Here is a 22,373-nt window from a genome sequence, read left to right on the forward strand (position 1 = left end):
TGCACCGCCTGCCCCACATTCAGCTGCAGGAACCTCAGGCTGCTGCCCAGACCCAGACAGCATCCTGCAGCAGGGGGAGGGACCCAGAGGTGGTTCTGATTTGGTTCTATCCTCCTCCCACCACCAGAGCAGTTTGCAGGGGAGGGACAGGTCCTGTCCTTCCCCTGCCCAGTCAGAGCTAGGAAGCTCCCTTTGATGGGGCATTCCTAAGAACCAGGAGACATCAGATTTCATGGGGAAGGGCTTATTTCACAGTCAGTGACATATTTTCCACATCTGTGAAATTGGTGGGGCCCTACACATAGTTATGAATCTGTGTGGAGCTGGCGTCTCCTGGCATTTGTACAATTTACAGCTGATACTGTGAGGGAGACGGGAACTGTACAGAGGAGATAGAAGAGTCTCACTTTTCTTTCCCTAACAATGGGACCCCCCCTCCTGGGAGGGCCCCTCTAGTTACAACATCTGCACTGCAGTTTTATAGCCCTCACAGCATGAGACCGGTAAGCCTGAGTTCGCAAACACAGGGCCAGCCATTGGATCTACAGTCTAAGGCAACGATCACGCACATACAACCTAGCTATGGAGTGAGGAAGAATCATATGTCAGACACCCTGAGAGAAAGCCACATTCAGCTGATGAAATGAAAGTCAGTCCAGGACTGTGTGTGGATTCTGGTTCATTTATTGAGGACGCGACAGATCAGACAATGTAAAATCACATGTAGTATCGGTACTTAAAAAATTACAATAAATTATTGAAGAATTAATAAAAGCAATTTTACTAGTAGCTGCTCTTCAGAGGTACATGACAGAGGATGCAGAGAATTAAGAAATATGCATTGGCTGTGAACACAGAGAACAACACAAAAGGAAATAACACTGAATACTGCATAACATGGCGCCTTACTTGGGAACATCCATCAGCTGGCTCCAGTCTGTGTCATACCCATCTGTTCTGAATACCAGCCAGAAGCACCAAGGTGGCTCTCCCTCAGTACTGGGTCTGCACCAGCCACATGCTCACATTCTTGCTCTCTGCCAGTGAAGCACATGCCACTGGAACACAGCTGATTTGCAGAGGGTAATCTGTAGCTGCATTCTCCAGCTGTATAAGCTTTTAAACTTGCAGTGGGCTAGTCTGTTCAGAGTTCAGGTATGAGTGACGGCTGAGAGAAGATCACCGTCATTTTGCTCCCACTTCTGTTCTACTCTTCAGGACAGAGGTGTGAACAGCCCTTTGGACTCTGCTGTACAGGCATCCTGGAGATGCACACGCTCCTGGAAGCACTGTCCTTCAGAGAGGCTACATGAACGGTCACAAATGGCACCAGGGGCTCATGTAAGTTTTCTGCCTCAGATAGATCAGATCTGCTGTGGTTCTGTCCACAGAGAGAAACTGATCTGCTAAAGTTCTACCAAAAATACATTTGCTCTGTGACAATTTAGTGACTAATATTGGCTTGGTAAGCCTGGATCATACATTGATATTTGACTGATTTAACACAGATTTACTGTGGATCATTTTCAAAATGGAATCCTTTATTAGAATATTAAAATAAAGTAAAATATTGCCAGAAAATTAAATTACATAAATATTTTTCTTTTAAAATCTAATGGCTGTGCTAACAGAAAGGGAGGAAATTCAGTTGTGAACAAACTAATGTCAAGAGTAACGAGAGTAAGAATAATAGCTCTGTGTACCACCAGCATGGAACTGGGCTCCCATAAATGGATTTCCAGTTCAGGGCTTGCCTCCAGGGCCTAACCCCTTGGCAGACCCAATATTTATTACAGCTCTAGTGCCTCTTATATGTCAATGTCAAGGAGCTTGTAGCTTCAATCACAATTCAAAACCACCAATTCCTTGCATCAAAGAGTTAAAAACAGAGGCTTAGAAAACAGTGTTTACATGAAACCTTATTGTAAAACATTGAAAAGCACACGTTACTGGGATGGCAAATCACATCCAATAAACGCCTCCAGATCTGAGAAACTACTGCATTCAAATCTCGGGATACTGGGAGCAATGGGATACAACTGCCATGTATTTGCCAAGTTACAGCACAGTACCTAAGAACCTAGTCAGACTATTTTATGGGCCAGGACCTAGAGCACTCAGACATACTGCTTAGATCAGTGTGTGGCAGCCAAAGACGTACAAAGTTTCAAGCTGGGCTACACCTTCTGTACAAAATCACCCAGGAACCTACAGCAAATGAGGGCAGGGCATGGAGTGTCTGTGTCTGAAATAAAACTTCATCATTAAAAAAATAGCCATAGGCAGACATGCATAATTTACAGTGGTAATTGTAAGCCTTAGGGGCTATTAGGTTCTAATAGCTTCATGCTCTTGAGAATGTAATGTAATTCCACCAAGCAGGGACTCCAGGGAGGTGTCTATGTTCAACAGCCACTGTGACAAGCCACTTACTCAGCAGAATCTACTGTAGTTGTTCTGCAGTTATTGGTCTCGGTAAAAAATACAACAAACTCTTGCATCTGCCTGATTCTATAGCCTCACCCTTCATCTCCTGAGACATGACTGCTCTCCTTGAGTTCAGCCTGACAATGAGGAGGAGAGCTCATAGTCACTGGATGAGCTAAACTGTCTCTCTACTTTCTTCTGCTCCTTTATCTTCAGGCCAATGTCGACCTTCTTCTCAAAGTAGTTTACCAGGGCAATCTCTGTAAGCATGGAAGCCAAGACCTGTTCAAAGGAGATAGACCAGTCAGTGTCAATGGTGCTGCCATATCTCGCCGCTGAACTGCTAGCTTCACAACCAACCAGGACTGTGTCATCTGCAATATCTTCACACTGCAGAGAACCCGTGCTGACCATGGAATAGGAAGACATAGACATATCGTCTTTGGTTTCATCATCTGACAGGAGCTGTATGGGAGATCCTAGTCCTTCTCCACCATCCCCATCTCCAAGAGTTTGTTTTTCCTGCTGGGCTTCGGGGTCAACTTGGGGTTGTTGTTCCACTGTTGAATTTTGACTGTGTTCAGACATTGGTGACGCCTCTTCACTCACAGCATCCTGGGTATTGTTTGCTTTATCGTCTTCAGCCTTCTTCATGGGTCGGTTGGAGAACTTTTTCCCAACCTCCCCAATTCGTAGGAGGAGGCTAGCTACAGTGGCAATGGCATGGTATAGCTCTTGTTCCACTGGGTCCTCACTGAACATGTTGTAAAGGGTCTTGCATAACTCTATAAACTGCTCCTTTAAAAAAAGAATGCAAAACCATGTTAGGTTGTGAAATCTCCACTAAATCTACAACGGTGGATGAAACTACGAGCCAACCACTCAGAAGCACTGACTTTTATTAAGTAATCTTGGCCTAATTTTCTATGTCAGTATATGAAAACACTCTGAATGAGGCAACCTCTGCCACCAACATCACACAGCATACAGCGGGAAGTAAAAATACGAAACTGATCCTGCAAGTTATCTGAATGCAAACTGGAATTTGGCTTCCACAATTTAAAGGGTTAGGGAGCACTATGCAAATCTGTATAGCAAGCATTAAGTATGGACGACACCTCATAAATAAGGTTCTTGTGTGGTCCCCTTACTAAAGTTGCCTCTGACTTTCTGGGAGGATCCTGTGTGCTGCAATCTAGCCCTAAAGACTACAACTCCCATGAGCCCTTGAGGAAACCAGGGAGAGAGGACTGGTCCGGGCATGTTGAGAGAGGGTCTCAGCAGTCTGGGGCTCTCCATTTTGGGAGAGGGGAGCCAGACTGCTGTGGACTAACACACACACACAATCTACAAAGAACCTCCACTCCAGCTGTAGATCTCCAAGCATGCCTACGCAAGTGTCTGGGACTCTGAGTCCAGAGGAGTGCACACTCTGGGGTGGGATAAAAGGTGGCAGTGCAAATGCCAGATAGATAAGTTCCTATTATTTCTGTTAATGTTATTCACTGTTTATCTGTTAAACCCTGTTTCTTTAACTTGTTAAGTAGAGGTGTGTTCATTCTAATATAATCAATTAGATGTATATTATTTATAATTTGTAATTGTTGTTCTGGAGTTAGATCCAGATTATTGCTGGAATAATTTTATTCCTGGAGGCTCCCAAAGCACACCCTTAAGTGTGTACAGGGCCAGCCAGGTGGAGGCACTGCCACTGCATATTCTTTATGAGCCAGGGACTGCAGCAAGGAGGTGGATAAAGAATCCCCAACTTAACACCACCACCCCTGGGGTACTCAGGATCTCCTTTTATGTTAAAACTATCAGGTGCCCAGGCACACCTGTGAGTGTGACCTGCTCTCGAGTAACCTGGGGAGGAAAAAGGGGGTAACATATGATTCTGTGATCTTATATTAGATCATACCCTCCAAGGAGCAGCTTATGTTTTCATGATGCAGGACACTTACTAATATGGAGTCCGATATTTTGCATAGTGTCCATCTTCAGAAGGTAGTGGAATCCCTGACAGTGTGTAAATCAGAAGAATGGCACTGAGGGATGTTTGAAGCACACAGCATTACAGGGGAGCCTTTTATTAGTTTTAATAGGAAAAGGAGTGTTACATGCATCTAATATTCACCGCTAGAAATACATCATATACTTGAAACAAAATTATTTTAGTTTATAAAAGTGAAATCTCAAACTAGTTCCCCATAGGATGCTTGTCCATATAATAGAATTACCAAAGTTTGACATTATTAGAACTCTAAATATTGAAACAGCAAGGAGCGCTGCAAGTAAAGACTGAGGTGTACTGGCAGAAATATGAGCCTGCTGTATCCTACCTTACTCCATCCTTGCTGTAAATAGTTGAACTGGAAGCACATTCTCTGTTCACTTCCTACCTGGTTTATTTTGGGGAGATCCTTGATGTTTTCTTTCTTGGAATTCTTTTCCTTGGCCAACATCCGCAGGTAGTATCTGTAATCTTGGGGGCTGGTACCCTTCTCCTCTGCAAGGCAAGGCCAGATCATTATAGTCAGGGGCTCATGGACTGAGGTGCCAAACCAACCTAGTTTCTTTCTCTGATAAGGTTACTAACCTAGTGGATGTGGGAGAAGCAGCAGAGACAATAGACTTTGATTTTCATGAATGTCTTAAATAAAGGAATGGAAAGTATGCCTATCAAGTTTGCTTATGACACCAGACTTGCAAACGTACATAAGAACATAAGAACAGCCGTACTGGGTCAGACCAAAGGTCCATCTAGCCCAGTAGCCTGTCTACCGACAGTGGCCAGCACCAGGTGCCCCAGAGAGGGTGGACCGAAGACAACGATCAAGCGATTTGTCTCCTGCCATCCCTCTCCAGCCTCTGACAGACAGAGGCCAAGGACACCATTTTATCCCCTGGCTAATAGCCTTTTATGGACCTAACCTCCATGAAATTATCTAGCTTCTCTTTAAACTCTATTATAGTCCTAGCCTTCACAGCCTCCTCTGGCAAGGAGTTCCACAGGTTGACTACACGCTGTGTGAAGAACTTTCTTTTATTAGTTTTAAACCTGCTCCCCATTAATTTCATTTGGTGTCCTCTAGTTCTTCTATTATGGGAACTAATAAATAACTTTTCTTTATCGGCCCTCTCCACACCACTCATGATTTTATAGACCTCTATCATATCCCCCTTCAGTCTCCTCTTTTCTAAACTGAACGATAGGATTACAATTCAAAACAACCTTGACAAATTGGAGAACTGGTCCAAAACTCAACAAGACAAAATTAAAAAATGCAGTGTGCAAAGTAGTACACTTAGCAAGGAAAAATAAAACACACAAATACAAAATGGGGAACAATGGAGTAGGTGGCAATAGTGAAGAAAAGGATATGGGTATCATAGCGGATCGTAAACTGAATGAGAATAAACAATGCAATGCTGTGTAGGTTTATGCAATGTAATGTGCCTCAGTGTACCTTACCAGCCATCCTTTCTGACTTGCAGAAAGACACGGTCTAGTGCTGTTGGTAAAGGTACATTAAGCAGGCTGTTTGTCTTTGTTATTAATGCTAAAGCAGGAATAGACCAAATGGATCTATGTCACTACCGTCACCCTTTTACTGTTAGGATTTTTTTTCCTCTTTAATTTAAGAGTTTAAAAATGTTTTTTTACTAGATCTGTTTTTGTGAAAAAGGCTACCATTATTCTGGGGTGTATTAACAGGAGTGTTGAATGTGAGACAGGAAATAACTGTCCTGCTTCACTTGTCCCTAGTAGGCCTCAGCTGGAGAACATTGTTCAATTCTGGGAGACCTGACCTGAGGAAAGGTTAAAAAAAATGGGCATGTCTGAAAAAAGAAGACTGGGGGTGGGGTTTTGTTAATGGTTTTCAAATACGTTAAGGCCTAAAGAACACTGACCAATTATTCTCCCTGTTTATTAAAGGACAGGCAAAAAGTAATCCATTTAATTTGCAGCAAGGGAGATTTAGGTAAGGAAAAACTAATTATAAGAATAATTAAGAACTGGAACAGGCTTCCAATGGAGGCTGTGGAATCTTCCTCACTGGGGCTGTGTCTACACAGCAGTGTTATTCCAAAATAACAAAGAGTGTGTCTACACCGCAAGCCATTGTTTTGAAATAATGGTGAGCTGGAGGACTTCTTACTCCAATTCCTATAACCCTCATTTTACAAGTTAAGGAAGTTGAAGGATGGGTGCATTTTCTTGGACTTCCTGCTGTGTAGACAGCGTCAAAAGTCGAAATAAGCTATTTCGACTTAAGCTATGCAACTGATGTAGATCAAGTTGCGTAGCTTAATTCAACTTTTGACCTGCTGTGTAGATGTGCCTTGGATGTTTTTAAGAACAGATAAGACATGTGACAGAGATGGTCTAGGTTTACTTGGTTTTGCCTCTCAGCTCAAGGTGGCTGGACTAGATAACCTCTTGAAGTCCCTTCCAGCCCTACATTTCCATGATTCTATGCTGTCAAGAATACTCTTTTAGAGAATTTCAATGACTGGACTCAGAAGATAAGACCTACAGAGAAGGACACTACTTGTAGACAGACAGTTTTTCTCATGTGATGCAGAGGATCAAATTATATCACTGCTGCAATCAGCTTGGCTGTTACAAAAATCTTTGCTCTTCTATACATTTTGCAGATCTGCAGTTCATGGCTAGTGAGTTATGGCCTCTCTAGCACATCAAGACCCTGTCAGCTGGGAGGCTGTTACCATACCAGAATCCAGGTTGGTAGAAATTCCCTGGACCACGTTACTTTGTGCCTTTACCATTAGAGAAGCCTTGAGAGATCTCCTATGTTTGGGTGAAGGGTGGGAATTAAATAGCTTGACACTGCATGAATGACACAACGAGGAAGAGCTACTACTTGTCCATATTAGGGAACAGTTACCTTTTTCTTTAGAGTCTCCACTTCTCCCTTCTCTGTCTTCCTGAGTAGCTGCTTCTAAACAAACATTGATATTGGAAAAGTGATTCAGCGAATATCCTATTTACTGCATAGTGTACAAGCAATACAAAGACTGTTACTCATATTTGGAAAGTCAACAACTCAGGCTGTGAGATGTCTACTAAAATTTCCAAGCCTTATGGCCTTTTCTAAAATAGCAGTTTTCTTAATTTTTTCCACTGGTGCAGTTCAACAGGTAGTAGCTATGATGCTGGCAGACTAGGTGCCACTTCATGCCAAGGGCCTAGGTTTCAACTGAACACTGACAAATAAATAACTGGAACCAATCTGAGTTACCTGCTAGCGTTGTTAAAATAGGCATTAGAATTATAAAAATATGTTTAGACTTTACAGAATGCTCGTTGAGTTGATGCTAGGGATGTAAAATTTTGATTATTTGGCTAATTGAACAGTTGATGCAATTTGCATCGACTATTCAATTGATCGATAAGGGTGCTTTCGCCTTTGAAGTGTAACAATAGCCCCAGGGCTGTTGCTACACTTCAAAAGCGAAAGCACTGCAGGGAGCATGGGGCCATTGGGGGTCTTGGCAGTCCCCCACTGGCCCTGTGCTCCCTGCGGCATTTCAAAGCGGCAGCGCTGCATGGAGCGTGGGTTCAGCGGGGAGTTCAGCGGGCATTGCTTTGAAATGCCACATGCAGCCCAGGGCCAGCTGGGGACTCCAGGCTGCATTTGGCGTTTCAAAGTGGGAGTGCTGCATTGAGCCCGGGGTCAGCGGGGGACTCCCCCGCTGACCCCAGGCTCTATGCAGGCACTGCTACTATAAAATGCCATGTGGAACTTGATGCTCGGCTGTAGGCGGCATTTCAAAGCGGCAGCGATGCGTGGAGCCCGGAGTCTGGCCACAGGCTCCATGCGGCACTGCTGCTTTGAAGCACCCTCTCCACTTCCCCCCTTTGCTGCCTTTCTGATAGAGGCAGCAAGGAGTGGGGATGCAACTAGTCGACTAGTCATTCACGTCCCTAGTTGATGCATGCATTAATCTCACTTATATCTGTGTCCCATGTCAGAAAGAAATATTCACGTGCTTGCTCTGTAACTGTATATCACCAGTCAGGAGAGAAACATTACCAAGTGTGAAATATTAGCTTTCCACAGGAGGTGTGATCTCCTGTCCAACAAAAGAAGGCCCATAAACACCAGACAAACCAGTGTGAAATATAAGGCGACAAAAAAAACTGTCAATTGCTCTCCCCATCCCCAGCTGAAGAGGACACACACAACTGAATTCCCCCCAACAGCTGAACTTGCAGCTTGAAGCAGAAGGTGGGAAAATAAAAGGCCCTAAACAAGGAGAAACCATTTATTTAATGCCACTTGATCTTGGAGGAGCAACTACTAGTAAGCATAAGCAGAAGATCCCTGGTGTGTGGCCTGGGTTACCCCAAGGGACACACAGTGCTTTCACATTATAGATGCTTCAATTATCGTTTGACACTCATTTGTGTGTGTGTGTGTGTGTGTGTACATTTACCTTCTTTAACCTCGCAAATAACTCGTTTCCTTTTCCTAGTTAATAAATCCTTAGTTTACTATAGGACTGGCGACAAGTGTTGTCTTTGGTGTGAGATCTAAGGTGCTATTGACTTGGACTAAGTGACTGGTCGTTTGGGGCTGGGAATAACCTGAATATTGCTGTAGTAGGGACCATCTATGACAGAGGTGAGCTTACCTTGATGGCAAGGTGCCGGCCTCTTCCAGGCCCTATCCCCACCATCCGTCACCTGCCTTTTCCTGCCCCTGCTCCGCCCACTCCTCCTTCCAAGCCCCCTGGCCTCTTCCTGCCCCTGCTCTGCCTTCATTCCTTCATGCCCAGTTCTGTCTTCTCCTTTGAGCATGTTGTGTCCCTGCTCTGTCCTCACCCCACACCTCCTGCATGCTGCTGAACAGCTTATCGTGGCAGACAGGAGGTACTGGGAGAGGGAGGAGTTGATTGGCAGGGCTGCTGGCAGCCAGGAGGCCTGGCGGTGAGGGGAAGGGCTGGCTGCCGATGAGTGCTCAACACCTAATTTTTATCTGGGGGGTTCTCCAGTGCCTATGGCAAGATAGAGCAGAGTATGCCAGCGGACTGTCCATGTTAGGGCTGTTATAGTGCCTGAGGAGTTCACACTTGATAATTGGTTAGTGAAACACACAACCAACGTGGGGCTTGTGCCCTGCTTTTACAGTCTGCCCTGAGGTTGGTATTCAAGTCCTTGAGCTACTTGACAGTAGCAATGGTAGAAGTTTGAAGGAAAGTGTTAGCGTATACATGGCCCGGGACAGGCATGACAGGGACAGGAAAGGACAGAGGGAGAAGGAAAGACTGATGGGATAAGTGAGCAAAGAGAAATATGAAATAAAGAGACAGGTAAGAAAAAAGCACAATATAGGAAAGGGGAAGGGGAAAGGGAGAGAAGAATGAGATAAAACAGACATGGAAATTAACTAAGCCCTATGATCTATTATAGCAACAAGCCCCAGAAAGGAAAGAAGATACAACAAAAGCAAGAGAAATTAAAAACATAAAGATGATGGAAACGTTTTAGACAAATATATTATTCAATATCATCACTGTTATCTGAGTAATTTATTTGACACTCTTATTCAACTGGCTCTTTAGAGGGCCACACCTTATTTGCCAAATATTTTATTCAATACATATTAGTGAAATGTATCAACTAATACATTTAACCTTTTATCCTGCTATTTGATCAGTCATAGTAGTAAGCTACATTTTAAAAAGCATGTTATATAGGAAGTTGATTGACTATAGCACACGACTTCTTTGCTTTTAACTGCGAGCTTTTGGGAGGCCCTGGTGATGGAGGCCATTGTTTTCTTTACATTCAAGTCAATTTTTCAATGTCTGGGAATAGCCATTGCCAAATTCCACTGAAGGAATCATAGATCAAACCTCTTCTCAAGGTCAAAATCTTTGTTATATCCAAAGGTGACTGATTCTAATTAGAGACATAACCCAGTAGATAGACTAAACAGGTTCTAAAAGGCATTTAAAATACATGAGGCAAACCAAGTGCTAGGTATAGCATTGCATGTATAGAGGGAGTGCCACTGGAAAACAGCAATAAGATAATTTCATGGTGTTTTAAATGGAGGTTCAGTGCCAGCAGATAATCTTAGCATAATAATAAAGAGCTCTGTGTGCGCACACACCCTAGAGACTAACCTTGAGACTCACAGTGCAAGAAGAAATCCAGCTCTGAGACAAAAGGAGATACTGGAGCAGCAGAGAGAGGGGTTGAGGGCAGGGTAAATCCAAGGAAAAACAGAGAGAGTGGGCCAGACACAGACACACACATACAGAGGAAAAAAAGAGATAGTGAGACTCTCATGAGAACCCTGAACCTGGAAACAGGAAAGACGGGTTGGTATCATTAGTGTTCCTCCTCAGCAGTCTCTGTGAGCGTTTCACAGCATGCTGCATTCCCCTCTAGAAAAGCAGAGATTAACACAGCTCATCAACTGACTTCTCCCCATATGCAACAATGAGAAGCAACCCTAAAACACTACTACTGATCAACCCTGCTTTGGAGGGTCACCATTCAAACCCCTTTTAGTTGGGTTAGAGCAGGTGTTAACTTTACCTTCTGTTGGGGTATTCTCTGTGAAATAACTTGTGGCCTCCAAAGCAGACTCCGCCTCTTCTGAGATCAGAGCTGTACATTCAGATAAAGACAGAAAGCAAGAGATGATTAGATTACTTAGCCACTTCCACCCCCTCATCTGCTGTCACATAATGTCCCTGTGGAAATGACAGCACTTACTTACATATGTATCATTTTTAAAAATATTTAGCTATCCTTCAGTGCAATTCAGTAGTTAGAAATGAGGGTGGCTACATTACCAGCTTTTTGCAGATCACCAGCAAATTCTTCAAAGAACAATTTGAGAATCACTGAGGTAGGACATTCACTCATTCATGGGTGGTGGGTATAACAGGCCAAGGCAGGCTCTGCTTCCCTTGGCATTGCTACTGCCGCTAGACTCCCAGTTGCAGGATTTTAGGGGAAGTTTTTGTTTTCTTATGCCCCGTGCAGGTTCTGGGGTGGCTTTGGGGCAGTATGTGCTCTTCAGCTTTCTGGGTTCATCAGCAGTCTCCCTAGGCTCCAGACTACTTATGAACCCAAGAAGCTGAATAGCACACACTGCCCCTCAGCTGCCCCAGAACCTGCATGGAGCATATGAAAAGCTTCTTTGGAGGAGGGCGAGAGGGTTTTCCCCGCGGTGGGGAACGTGGGGTATGTGGAGGAGAGCGTGGGGAAGCTGGTGTGAGGTTCACCTGGGCAGGTGGAGGGGGCATTAGGGGATCTTTGGGCAGGTGGGGGACAGTGTTTCTCTAAGTTTTCCCTCCTATGTGCAGAATGAGTTTTGTTATGTACACCGATATGGAGGTTACATCACCTCCATATTGCTGTGCTTAAAAATGCATGTAGCAGGAGTGGGGCCAAGGAATACTGAGTATAGGAGGGGGCTCAGGGCTGGGGCAGAGGGACTAGGTGCAGGGTGAAGACTCTAGCCGGGGGTGCGATCTCTGTGTTGTTCAGGGATGAGGGGCTCATGACAAGAGCAGAAGTTTGGGGTGTAAGGAAGGGAGGGTTCCAGATGGGGGTGAGGTCTCTGAAGCGGGGCTGAGGATGAGGGGCTGGGATGCAAGCTTCCCTGGGGCTACATGGTTAGAGAGGGTTCCCTGCAGTAGAACGTGGACTGGTGGGGGGTGGAGAGAGGTGCTTCCCCTAGATGCAGCAGGTCTGGGCTTGGCTGGGACCAGGAGAGGGGCACATGCTTCCTGGCTGCAGCAAGTACAGGTTGGGATTGGTTGGGGAGAAGAGCGCCTGTCACCCCACCATGGCAGGTCCAGGCTGGAATTGGTCGGTGCCAGGGGAGAGGTGTTGTGGTAGGTCTGGGGAGAAGCATCTCTCCCCATTGCAGCTCTGAGTACCTGCATGGTGCTTAACAGGCAGTTCCATGGCTGTACAGCTTAAATGGAACTTAAGTTGGGGGAAAGGCTTAGGGCGCTAGGGGGAGAGGCTCAGGCCTCAGCTGGCCAAGGACAACTCTGGACAAGGGAGGGGGGGACACTCGGCTCCAGCTGTGGTGGAGGAGCAGGGGGTTTTGGAGCTCTGCCTGTAGGGGTGATGGCCCTCTTGTGCAGAAGGGGCAGAGCCAGGGACTAGCCTCTGCAAAAGGGGGCTCCAACTGCTGCCCATGCGCTGACTGCCTTCAGCAGGTAGAATACAAAAAGCTTTACTGACGGATCTAGCAAACCACATGAGGATTCCCCTCAGGCAGTGTGTAATAGCAGACAGCGATTGGTGTCTGAGAGAAGGAGGAAGAGATCGCTCACCCGGAGGCAGGTGTAATTTGTAAAGTAGTTTAAGCTTCTCAGTCAGGTCGCCATGGTACATCCCACCTGTGGAGGGAAAGGACGTGATAAATGGCCCTTAGTGCGGGAATGGGAACCTAAGGCCTGGGGGCTGGATGCAGTCCCTGGGTTGCCTGGATCTGGCCCCCGAGGCTTAGGGCCTCCCCCAGCACTGGGGAGCCCACGGTGGCACTCAAGCCCACACGCTGCCTCCCCGCCGCTCCTGGCCCCCGACTGTTTTTTCTGTGGGTCAGCAGCCTCCAACCCAAAAATGGTTCCCCACCCTTGCCTTAGTGTTAAGAGTTGCTGACAGGATCCAAACAGACCCCTAGAGTTCCCATACAAGCAAGGGGAAGTGTAAAGCTCTGCAGCTACAGGCCCTGTACGGAAAGAAGTATGTGCTGCTGCAAAGTCTAACTTGTTTAGCAAGACGGCATTTCTCATTCAGTCATAAGGTTGCTGAAATGACATCCTCCTCCCTCCCATTCTGGATGAATGCTACTGGCTCTTGGTAGCTGTGTGCTCGGAACAGTGGAAAACTTTGCTAAAACATTCCACAACAATGCTAGGAAAGACACTTACTCATCCCTGTAACAAACTCCTTGAAGTTAATGAGAGAGTCCCTGTTCTCATCTAGAAGTCGGAACATTCGCCCTGCCAGCACAGGAGTGTGGAGGCCACAGGACCAGGGGGTCAGACTGGCAAAGAGCTCTCTGAACTGCTCCAGGTCAATGCGATACTGCTCCAGGTAGGGCAAGCTCTGATCTCGGTGGGCGGTTGCAGTGCGGCTGCCCCCCCAGTAACAGTTCATCAGGTGTCTTGCCTTTTGAGAGGAAAGGGTTAGTAGGACACACTATTAATAGTTACACAAAACTTCGTGCTTAAAAACTCAGTTATTCTGCATGGACAAAGACTATGTAGCCAGAGAAGAAACTGTTGCCCATATATCTATTTTTCTCCTCCCCTTTTTTATGCCTAAGTCCACATGTGATTATGGCTGAACTATGAGAAATGAAGAAGAGGCTCTGACCAAACTAGAGACTGATTTCAAGGAGAACAAAAGGCATCATCAGATTTGGATAAAGACGCAGAGAGAAATCTGGCTACACAAGCCTTGTCACAGAACCAGAAAGTTTTCTGAGCAAGTCATACTATCTGACTTTGCAAGTCCACATACCTTGCAACTGAGTATTTCAAAAGGCATCACAGATATTGAGTCTTAATGCCTTTGTGAGGTAGGGAGCTATCATCCCATTTCTATGTATGGGCAAACTGAGACACAGAGGGGTTCAGTGACTTGCCCAAGATTACAGAGCAGTGGCAGAGCTAGGAATAAAACCAAGGTCTTTTGAATTCCTGTCCCCTATTCTAGCCACTAAACATTCCTTTTCAACACTGCTACCATCTCATCCTGAAGGAATAACATTTAAATACAGTTTTCCAACTTTGTAAAAAAACAATCAGACATACTAGAGATAATCCCAGTGGCACTATGTATCTGAGCGCTCCACTTCTGCTTCTGATAGATCAGATTCCGGACAGAAACACACCATTACTTCCCCATTCACTCAATCTTGGATAGCTATCTGTGTATCTGAGGGAGAGTGATTAGGGCATATTCTTCCCCATGCTGGGTTTACCTTGAATACCATATAAAGCTCTTCTAGTTCTTCCATAGAAAAACCAATATCACCAGATATAGCTCGGACCTTAAGTAAGAGAGGGAAACAGAATAAATATTTACTCATTAGTCAAACTGGACAATGAATTCACTTGCTATAAGAAACAATATGAAAAAGGCCAATGAACTTGACCGGGGTGGGCAATAATTTTTGATGGGAGGGCCACTCCAAGAATTTGGAAAGTGGTCAAGGGCTGCACTCTTCCATGATATTAATGGAGGAGGTGTGCGGCCTGAAATGGAGGTTGGATGCAGAAAGGAGCTTGCAGTAAGGGATTGGGGTGCAGAAGAGGGGGTGGGGTCTGGGAGGGAATTTGGGTGAAGGAAGCAGTTGTGATCTGGGGAAGGGGACTAGGGTGCAGGAGGGGGTAGAGGAGTTTGGGCTGTGACCTAGGGCATGAGGGGGTTGTGATTTGGGGCAGGGGTTCAGAAGGGAGTGCGGAGATTCTGGCTGTGACCTTGGGAAGGGGATTGGTGTGCAGGATCTGGGAGGGGATATGGGGGCAAGAGGGGGGCAGAAGGTTTGGGTTATGTGGGGTAGGGGGGCAAAGGGTTGGGATGCCAGAGGCAGACTCTGGCTGGGAGACTTACTTGCTTGACTCCAAGCCAGCAGCCTTCTCAAGCAGACTCCCTACCTGCCCCACACCCACACTGGCTACAGGGGCCAAGAAGTTTCTGAACATTTACGAGCCTGAGAGGAGGAGTCGTAGGGTGCTTTGCAAGCTGCCTGTTGATTACAGGCAGCTCCCATTAGCCGGAAACCTCCCCCAGGCTCACAACTGTTCAAACAGAGCCCTGCAAGTTCACAATGGCTGCTTTTCTCAGCAATGTGAGGCAAGTCTGCCTGAGGCTCCTGGCTGCGTCCACGGGCCGAATGCAGCCTGTGGAGGGTATTTTGCCCAGACCTGGACTTGACTAAGGTATAGGGGAGGAGGGATTGTGTAGTGATTTTGAACTGAAGAAAAACAGCCTCACACCTCTGAGTTGCTCTGACAGGAAGATGCCAGCAACTATTGACGCAAAAAACAGCTGTACCCTGCTTGAACAAGGAGGGTAAACGCAGTAAAAAAAACTACTCAAAGTATTAACTGTGTTCCGTGCTGTCAGTGCATTGTAATTGGAAGTGGGAACAAGTGTCACCCGTTTGCCTTTGTTTCACACTGTGGCTTTCCACATCTACAGTGAGAGGGGCAAAGGGAATAGGTTTCACAACTGGCACAAATAAAAGAATAAAGCAGCAATCAGATACAGATGCTCCCCCTCTGCCCCAGTCCCCTGTGGATTCCCAACATCATAGCCCACACTCTGGGCAAGAGGGATGTCAGTATCTGCCTTCCTGTTATGCTCAAAGAACCAAGATAAAGCGTAACAAACACAGGCAACTCGAACCAGTGGAAAGTGTTTGCAAGGGCTGTTGTGGTTCATGCGGGAAATGATTTATCTACGATGAACTTCTATCAGGGTCACGTCTTGGCATTTCAACTCTTTTCTCTGATCTTTAACCCAACTTGTTAGACTAGATCAGTGGTCTCCAACCTTTTTACACCCAAGATCACTTTTTAAATGTCAGAACAAGCCAAGATCTACTGCCCCATCCTTCCCCCAAGACCCCATCCCTTCCTTGACGCCCCGCCCTCTCTATTCTCCTCCTCTCTATCACTTGCTATCCCCAGCCCTTATACACTCTACACTGCTGCTTTTTTTTCGATTCTTCTGTAGGAAGAGGTTTTTCCAATATTTGGCCTGTCTAGACTGGACCAAATGTCAGAAAAACCCCTTCTTTGGGAAGTCCCCTTATTCCTCGTGGAACGAGGAATACAGGGGTTACCGAAAGAGTATGCTTGCTCTTCCACTAAAAAAGCGGAAGAACAAATATGTCCTTGGGTGCGGAAGAATTTTTCTGGGATATCTCTGGAATCCTGGAAAAACTCCTGCAGTCTAGCCATACCCTCACTGGGTTGAGACAGGATGTGTGGGCTCTGGGGTGGGAATGAGGGATTTGGGTGTGGGAAGGGGTGAGAGGTGCAAGCTCTGGGAGGAAATCTGGATGCAGGAGGTGGTGGAGAAGGGGATGCTGGCTCGGGGAGGGGGCTCCAGGCTGGAGAGTGTAGGGGTACTAAGCAAGCCACAGGCTTGTGGATGTAAGGGTGCAGGAACTTGGGTTGGGATATGTGAGGGGCTCAGGGCAGGGGGGTCCAGTGTTTGATAGGCGCAGATCGTGGGTCGGTTGGTCTGGCATGCGTACGAGTTTTATGATGCTGCGGCCAGATGGGGACTTGGCCCCAATTGGGGGTTTGTTGGCCAGGCTTCATTTTTAAATAAAATACTATGTCAAACACAAAAAGTTTCTTCATTGTCTTTATTTCTGAGAAGGGCAGGGAACCTATTTTGAGTCAGCGGTCACTAACCCACACAGCTTCAGGACTTCCATCCACCCTGCAGGAAGCCGGCACTACCTCCATTGTTACTGGAGGTAGGTGGTGGGGCTTCTTGAGGGGGGAGGGAAATCGAGGGGGGCCCGAACGTCTCACAATCGACTGGTCGAGCCCTCACGATCAACCAGTTGATTGCGATCGATGGGTTGGTGACCACGGGACTAGATCAATGAGAACTAAATGGAAGTTGCTCAAGCTAGCAGATACTTTTTCCACATTAAAGGCATGATAGTTAATCACCTCATCTTGGGTATACTAAGAGAGCAGATTTTCAGAAGACAAAGCAAAATGTGGTGCACTAACATGCCAGCTCATTTACTCAGGACATTACCTACCACGCTCCTCTTGGCTGTGTCCTCCAGAGACTGGATCACCTTCAATCTTTGCTTAAAGCGCATCTGCTCAATGTCATCGGCCCTCAAGTTGCTGAATTTCTAGTGTGAGGAAGAAAAGCACATCAGGTCACCCACATCTACCAACAAGACAATGTCTCATATTCAAAGACATACTCTTCAGCAAATCAGGAATCTCCTTAGAAGTGACCTGAAAGGGCAAATGGCCTTCTGTCAATAGAGATGGTCTGCTAAGACTCTTTTGTTAATGCGGTGGGACGTATAAGAACATGTAAGGAGATGTGCCAGCAGTTATTAAGAATCCAAGCTCAAACTGAGTGATGTACCTGTCAGGAAGCAGGGCTTTTTCTCAGCAGCACTAATCAAACATGTAAAATTATTTGGATGAGGTGACTAACAAGGAAGGAACCAGAAGGAACAACCAGTCAGAAAGGGAGTGCTCTGAAGGAAGAGGGTGCAACGGTAGCAACAGGCTTTCCTCGAGGAGGAGACAAACAGTCATGAGTTTATTAGAAAATGAAACTAGAAAGCAACGTAAGATGCATAAGAAGAAGAGCATACGGGTGAGCTGAAGGGAGAGGAAAAGGAGAATGACAGAAGACAGAGAAGAGAGAGAGCACAGAAAAAAAAAATCCACCAGAAACACTAAGTCTTTTCCCAATTTCCCTCATTTCATTCAGGGAGAGAATGTGTCAAGTGTGCATTGACGACTGTCCTAGTAATTTAAGCATAAAAATAATCTATTTCCCTCCCATGCAAATATACTCATTGTCATCCCTGAAGAGCTACGTTTGCAAAAGTATACAGTAGTTGAGACACAGGGAGAGCTACTGCTATTTCTGCAATATGGTCTTTTGGATTCATGGTTGTTGCTGCCACCACTCTCAGGCTTGGAGTCTCCCTGCCATCCAGCTATCATCACAACACGGACACCTCAGGAAGGGATTCATGTGCATCTCAAATCTTACACTATGAATTGTGTGAGGATACACTACTCACAATTCTCTAAAAGTTTATCCTCAAAATATTTCTTTCAATATTCAGTAGTTAAGTTACCTCCAGAATTCCCTGGCATTGGCTAACCCTGTATGCAAAATAATAGCCTAAAGCTTTTCTCCACAGTATGGAGGGGGAGATAGGTCTCTGACCTATCAGCTTCAGTAGGCGCTTCAGTTTTTAACATTAATTAGCATTGTTGGTGAGATGTCATGGAATCTGAAAAGAAGAACAAAAGGATTGAACTCCCCTCATATTTAACATGAAGACTAGTGGCCCAATCCTGCATTCCTTGCATAAGCCATATTCCTAGTGAAGCCAATTTATCTTTTCTGCATAAGGAACGCAGGACTGAGCTTTAAACAGTAAGATCACTGACGTAAAATTAATCTTGCCTCTGACCTCATAGGATGCTTTGATGAGTTCAAAGATATCAATTTCAAGCGGTGGCTCATCTCCACTTGTGAGTAAGGCATGTGGGTGTGGAATAGGTGGGGAAATACTCTGTCGATTAACTACATTGTCCAGGTATCTGTGGGGACAAACAGGAACAAAGGCAGGGCTCTAGGTTAACACAATCTCAAGAATTAACAAAAAGGCAAGTAAGATCTTAAACATTATTCCCACTACTTTTAGGCAGACAGTCTCATAGGCTGGGAGAATTCATTTCTTCCAAGCTAGCCTGCCTGGGTCCATAGATGTTTCTTTCACTCTAGTACAATCAGTTTCATTCTTTAGACCACCTGTTTTTAATGAGGTTTCAAAAAACAAAGTGCAGGTGGTGGCATGTTTGGAATTGATCAACATGCCACTTCGCTACAGGACGCCTTTTTATAGTTGCTGCATTACATGAAGATTTGCCTCACCAGAGTTTAGGAGCTCCTACTTTTAAGAGCTGTTACTGACAGCAAATCAGAATTCTCTCTAGATTGGGGATCAGCAACCCTTCAGACTTCAAACTGAGGCTAGACATCAGGGATGCACTGTGCCAGGAACTGAGGTTCCAAAGGACACTAAGGAACATGATGGAATTCTTCAGACTTTAGTTTTCTAACATGAGAACCTATTTTCTTGGATGCAGTAAAAGAAAGTCAATTGAATGCATTTGGATTCTTTTGCAATTATTTGTTTGTATATGATCAATTAACCATTATTAACACTTTTTTTCTTTTATTATTAAACTTTTAGTTACTAAAGGATTGGTATAACTGTGATTACTGGATTGAAATATCTGAGTTATATACTGGCCTGACTAAACGGTTGACCTCTTAGAATTAGAAGACTCCTATATTTGATTAAACTGGTTTTCATTAACCACTTATTATAGAGTGTTTAGGAGGTGGTGAGACAAAGGCTCGAATGCTCGAGGAGACTGAATTTTTGACTTCCAGATAACCAGTGAGCTGAGACAGAAGTTCACTTTTATGACTAGCTTGGTATAATCTAATATTAGAGACTAATCTGCTGGTTATTATAAGGTGTCACAGGACTCCTCACTATTTTGAATTTGGCATCCTCAGCTGTGACCCTCTGAGACACAATGACATCTAGTAAATATTGTTCTAAATGCGAAGCAATGAAGATTGCAGGCGCATGAAAAATACTAAAGAAGTCACGCCAGATTGGAATGGGAGTACCATAGCTATTTATTTAATGATATGGAAGTGTAATGAGGACTACCTGCCCAGGGCAGTCATGGCTTCGCCTTCATCACAGCAGTTTAGCAGCTTCTCCATGTTGGCATCCAGGATGGCCAGAGACACCTGCAAGATAAGCTTGATGCCTTCATAGAAGAAGCAGTCAACAATAACCACAGCACTCTCAAAGGGCATGACACTGAGGAAGAGAGTGAGGAACCAGGAAAGAGAGATGGTAGAAATCACTCCCAAATCCTGCATCTTCTCTGACAGCTGTGGAAGGTAGTCTCGTGTAAGCTCCTCAAATATGCCTTGGTCCACTAATGCACCTAAAAAGACAAGGGAGAAGTGACATGGGACCAATCACAAAGCAAAGTAAATCTACACTAATTGGATAAATACTGACTGTAGTCACAAATCAGCAAGTTTTCAACAGAAGTGAAATCAAATAAGGTTTTGTCTTATTTATTTCCTGATTCCCTCTTTAATACAGTCAAAGGGTTCTACATACCTACGGGAATATCATATGATCTGTTACCACAGATCCTGAGGTGAACAAGTCATTGTTTGATCTGTATATCCCATCAAACAAAAGAGTGAACATAAGAACAGCCGTACTGGGTCAGACCAAAGGTCCATCTAGCCCAGTAGCCTGTCTACCGACAGTGGCCAGCACCAGGTGCCCCAGAGAGGGTGGACCGAAGACAACGATCAAGCAATTTGTCTCCTGCCATCCCTCTCCAGCCTCTGACAAACAGAGGCCAAGGACACCATTTTATCCCCTGGCTAATGGCCTTTTATGGACCTAACCTCCATGAAATTATCTAGCTTCTCTTTAAACTCTATTATAGTCCTAGACTTCACAGACTCCTCTGGCAAGGAGTTCCACAGGTTGACTACACGCTGTGTGAAGAAGAACTTTCTTTTATTAGTTTTAAACCTGCTCCCCATTAATTTCATTTGGTGTCCTCTAGTTCTTCTATTTAGGGAACTAATAAATAACTTTTCTTTATCGGCCCTCTCCACACCACTCATGATTTTATATACCTCTATCATATCCCCCCTCAGTCTCCTCTTTTCTAAACTGAAAAGTCCCAGTCGCTTTAACCTCTCCTCATATGGGACCCGTTCCAAACCCCTAATCATTTTAGTTGCCCTTTTCTGAACCCTTTCCAAGGCCAAAATCTCTTTTTTGAGGTGAGGAGACCACATCTGTACACAGTATTCAAGATGTGGGTGTACCATAGTTTTATATAGGGGCAGTAAGATATTCTGGGTCTTATTTTCTATCCCTTTCCTAATAATTCCTAGCATCCTATTTGCCTTTTTGACCGCTGCTGCACACTGTGTGGAAGTTTTCAGAGAACTGTCCACAATAACTCCAAGATCTCTTTCCTGATTTGTCGTAGCCAAATTAGCCCCCATCATACTGTACGTATAGTTGGGGTTATTTTTCCCGATGTGCATTACTTTACACTTATCCACATTAAATTTCATTTGCCATTTTGTTGCCCAATCACTCAGTTTGGTGAGATCTTTTTGGAGTCCCTCACAGTCTGCTTCTGTCTTGACTATCCTAAACAGTTTGGTATCATCCGCAAACTTTACTACCTCACTGCTTACCCCTTTCTCCAGATCATTTATGAATAAGTTGAAAAGGATCGGTCCCAGGACTGACCCTTGGGGTACACCACTAGTTACCCCTCTCCAATCTGAAAATTTACCATTTATTCCTACCCTTTGTTTCCTGTCTTTTAACCAGTTCTCAATCCAAGAAAGGACCTTCCCTCTTATCCCATGGCCATGTAATTTACACAAGAGCCTTTGGTGAGGGCCCTTGTCAAAGGCTTTCTAAAAATCTAAGTATACTATATCTGCTGGATCCCCCTTGTCCGCATGTTTGTTAATAGCGATGGGGGAAGAATTATTTTTCTAAAAATAATGTCACAGAAGCAGAGAAATAAGAAGCAAAGACCTGTGTAGGACCATTGCCTATAATAGATGTGCTTTCTTCAATCTAAATTTAGATCTTCCAAGCAATGGGGCTTCCACAACTTCCCTTGGGAGACTATTCTAAAACTTCTCTCACAACAAGGACATCTTTTTTTTCAAATTTCAACTCATCATTGCTACTCTGTGTATCAACCTAATGAAGTCCTGCTACCATTCCTTTGTATATACACCCTTCAAACACTTAGTAGACTATTATGGCACTCTCCACCTCTTACTCACGTACACATTTAGATCTTTTAAATCTTTCTGCACAAGTCTAGCCCTACGGCCTCCTCCCATTTCTGATGCTTTTCTTTGTCTTCCCTCCAATTAATAGCTGTCAGGTCCTGAAGAATTAAGAATTGAATTATTCCAAGGAGAATAACTGGATATTTAGAATTTGCCGGAAAATCTTTACGCATCACTTATCAAGCCAAAGCTTTCATCTGCTAGTGCCTCCCCCTCACTCAAATGCACCATGTTTAAATAGTCTGTT

General features: G+C 44.9%; 1 protein-coding gene across 3 annotated transcripts in view; it reads right to left on the reverse strand.

The window, feature by feature from the left end:
• Positions 1-662: 662 nt before the first annotated feature.
• Positions 663-22,373, reverse strand: part of TBC1D9B (TBC1 domain family member 9B) — a 48,523-nt gene continuing 26,812 nt past the window's right edge. For 2 of the 3 annotated variants that reach the window (XM_075900525.1, XM_075900527.1), the window contains 11 exons: positions 19,929-20,214; positions 18,651-18,780; positions 17,235-17,333; positions 14,424-14,492; positions 13,366-13,606; positions 12,766-12,831; positions 11,006-11,077; positions 10,588-10,638; positions 7,341-7,394; positions 4,830-4,936; positions 663-3,225 (listed from right to left, as the gene is read on the reverse strand). In XM_075900525.1, the coding sequence (XP_075756640.1) occupies positions 2,560-3,225; positions 4,830-4,936; positions 7,341-7,394; positions 10,588-10,638; positions 11,006-11,077; positions 12,766-12,831; positions 13,366-13,606; positions 14,424-14,492; positions 17,235-17,333; positions 18,651-18,780; positions 19,929-20,214 (1,841 nt within the window). In that variant the 3' untranslated portion in view covers positions 663-2,559. The remainder of the gene's footprint in view (positions 3,226-4,829; positions 4,937-7,340; positions 7,395-10,587; positions 10,639-11,005; positions 11,078-12,765; positions 12,832-13,365; positions 13,607-14,423; positions 14,493-17,234; positions 17,334-18,650; positions 18,781-19,928; positions 20,215-22,373) is intronic. The other variant, XM_075900526.1, reaches the window with a different exon arrangement.

This window comes from Pelodiscus sinensis, chromosome 17 (assembly GCF_049634645.1).
Source record: "Pelodiscus sinensis isolate JC-2024 chromosome 17, ASM4963464v1, whole genome shotgun sequence".
Classification (NCBI taxonomy): Eukaryota; Metazoa; Chordata; order Testudines; family Trionychidae; genus Pelodiscus; species Pelodiscus sinensis.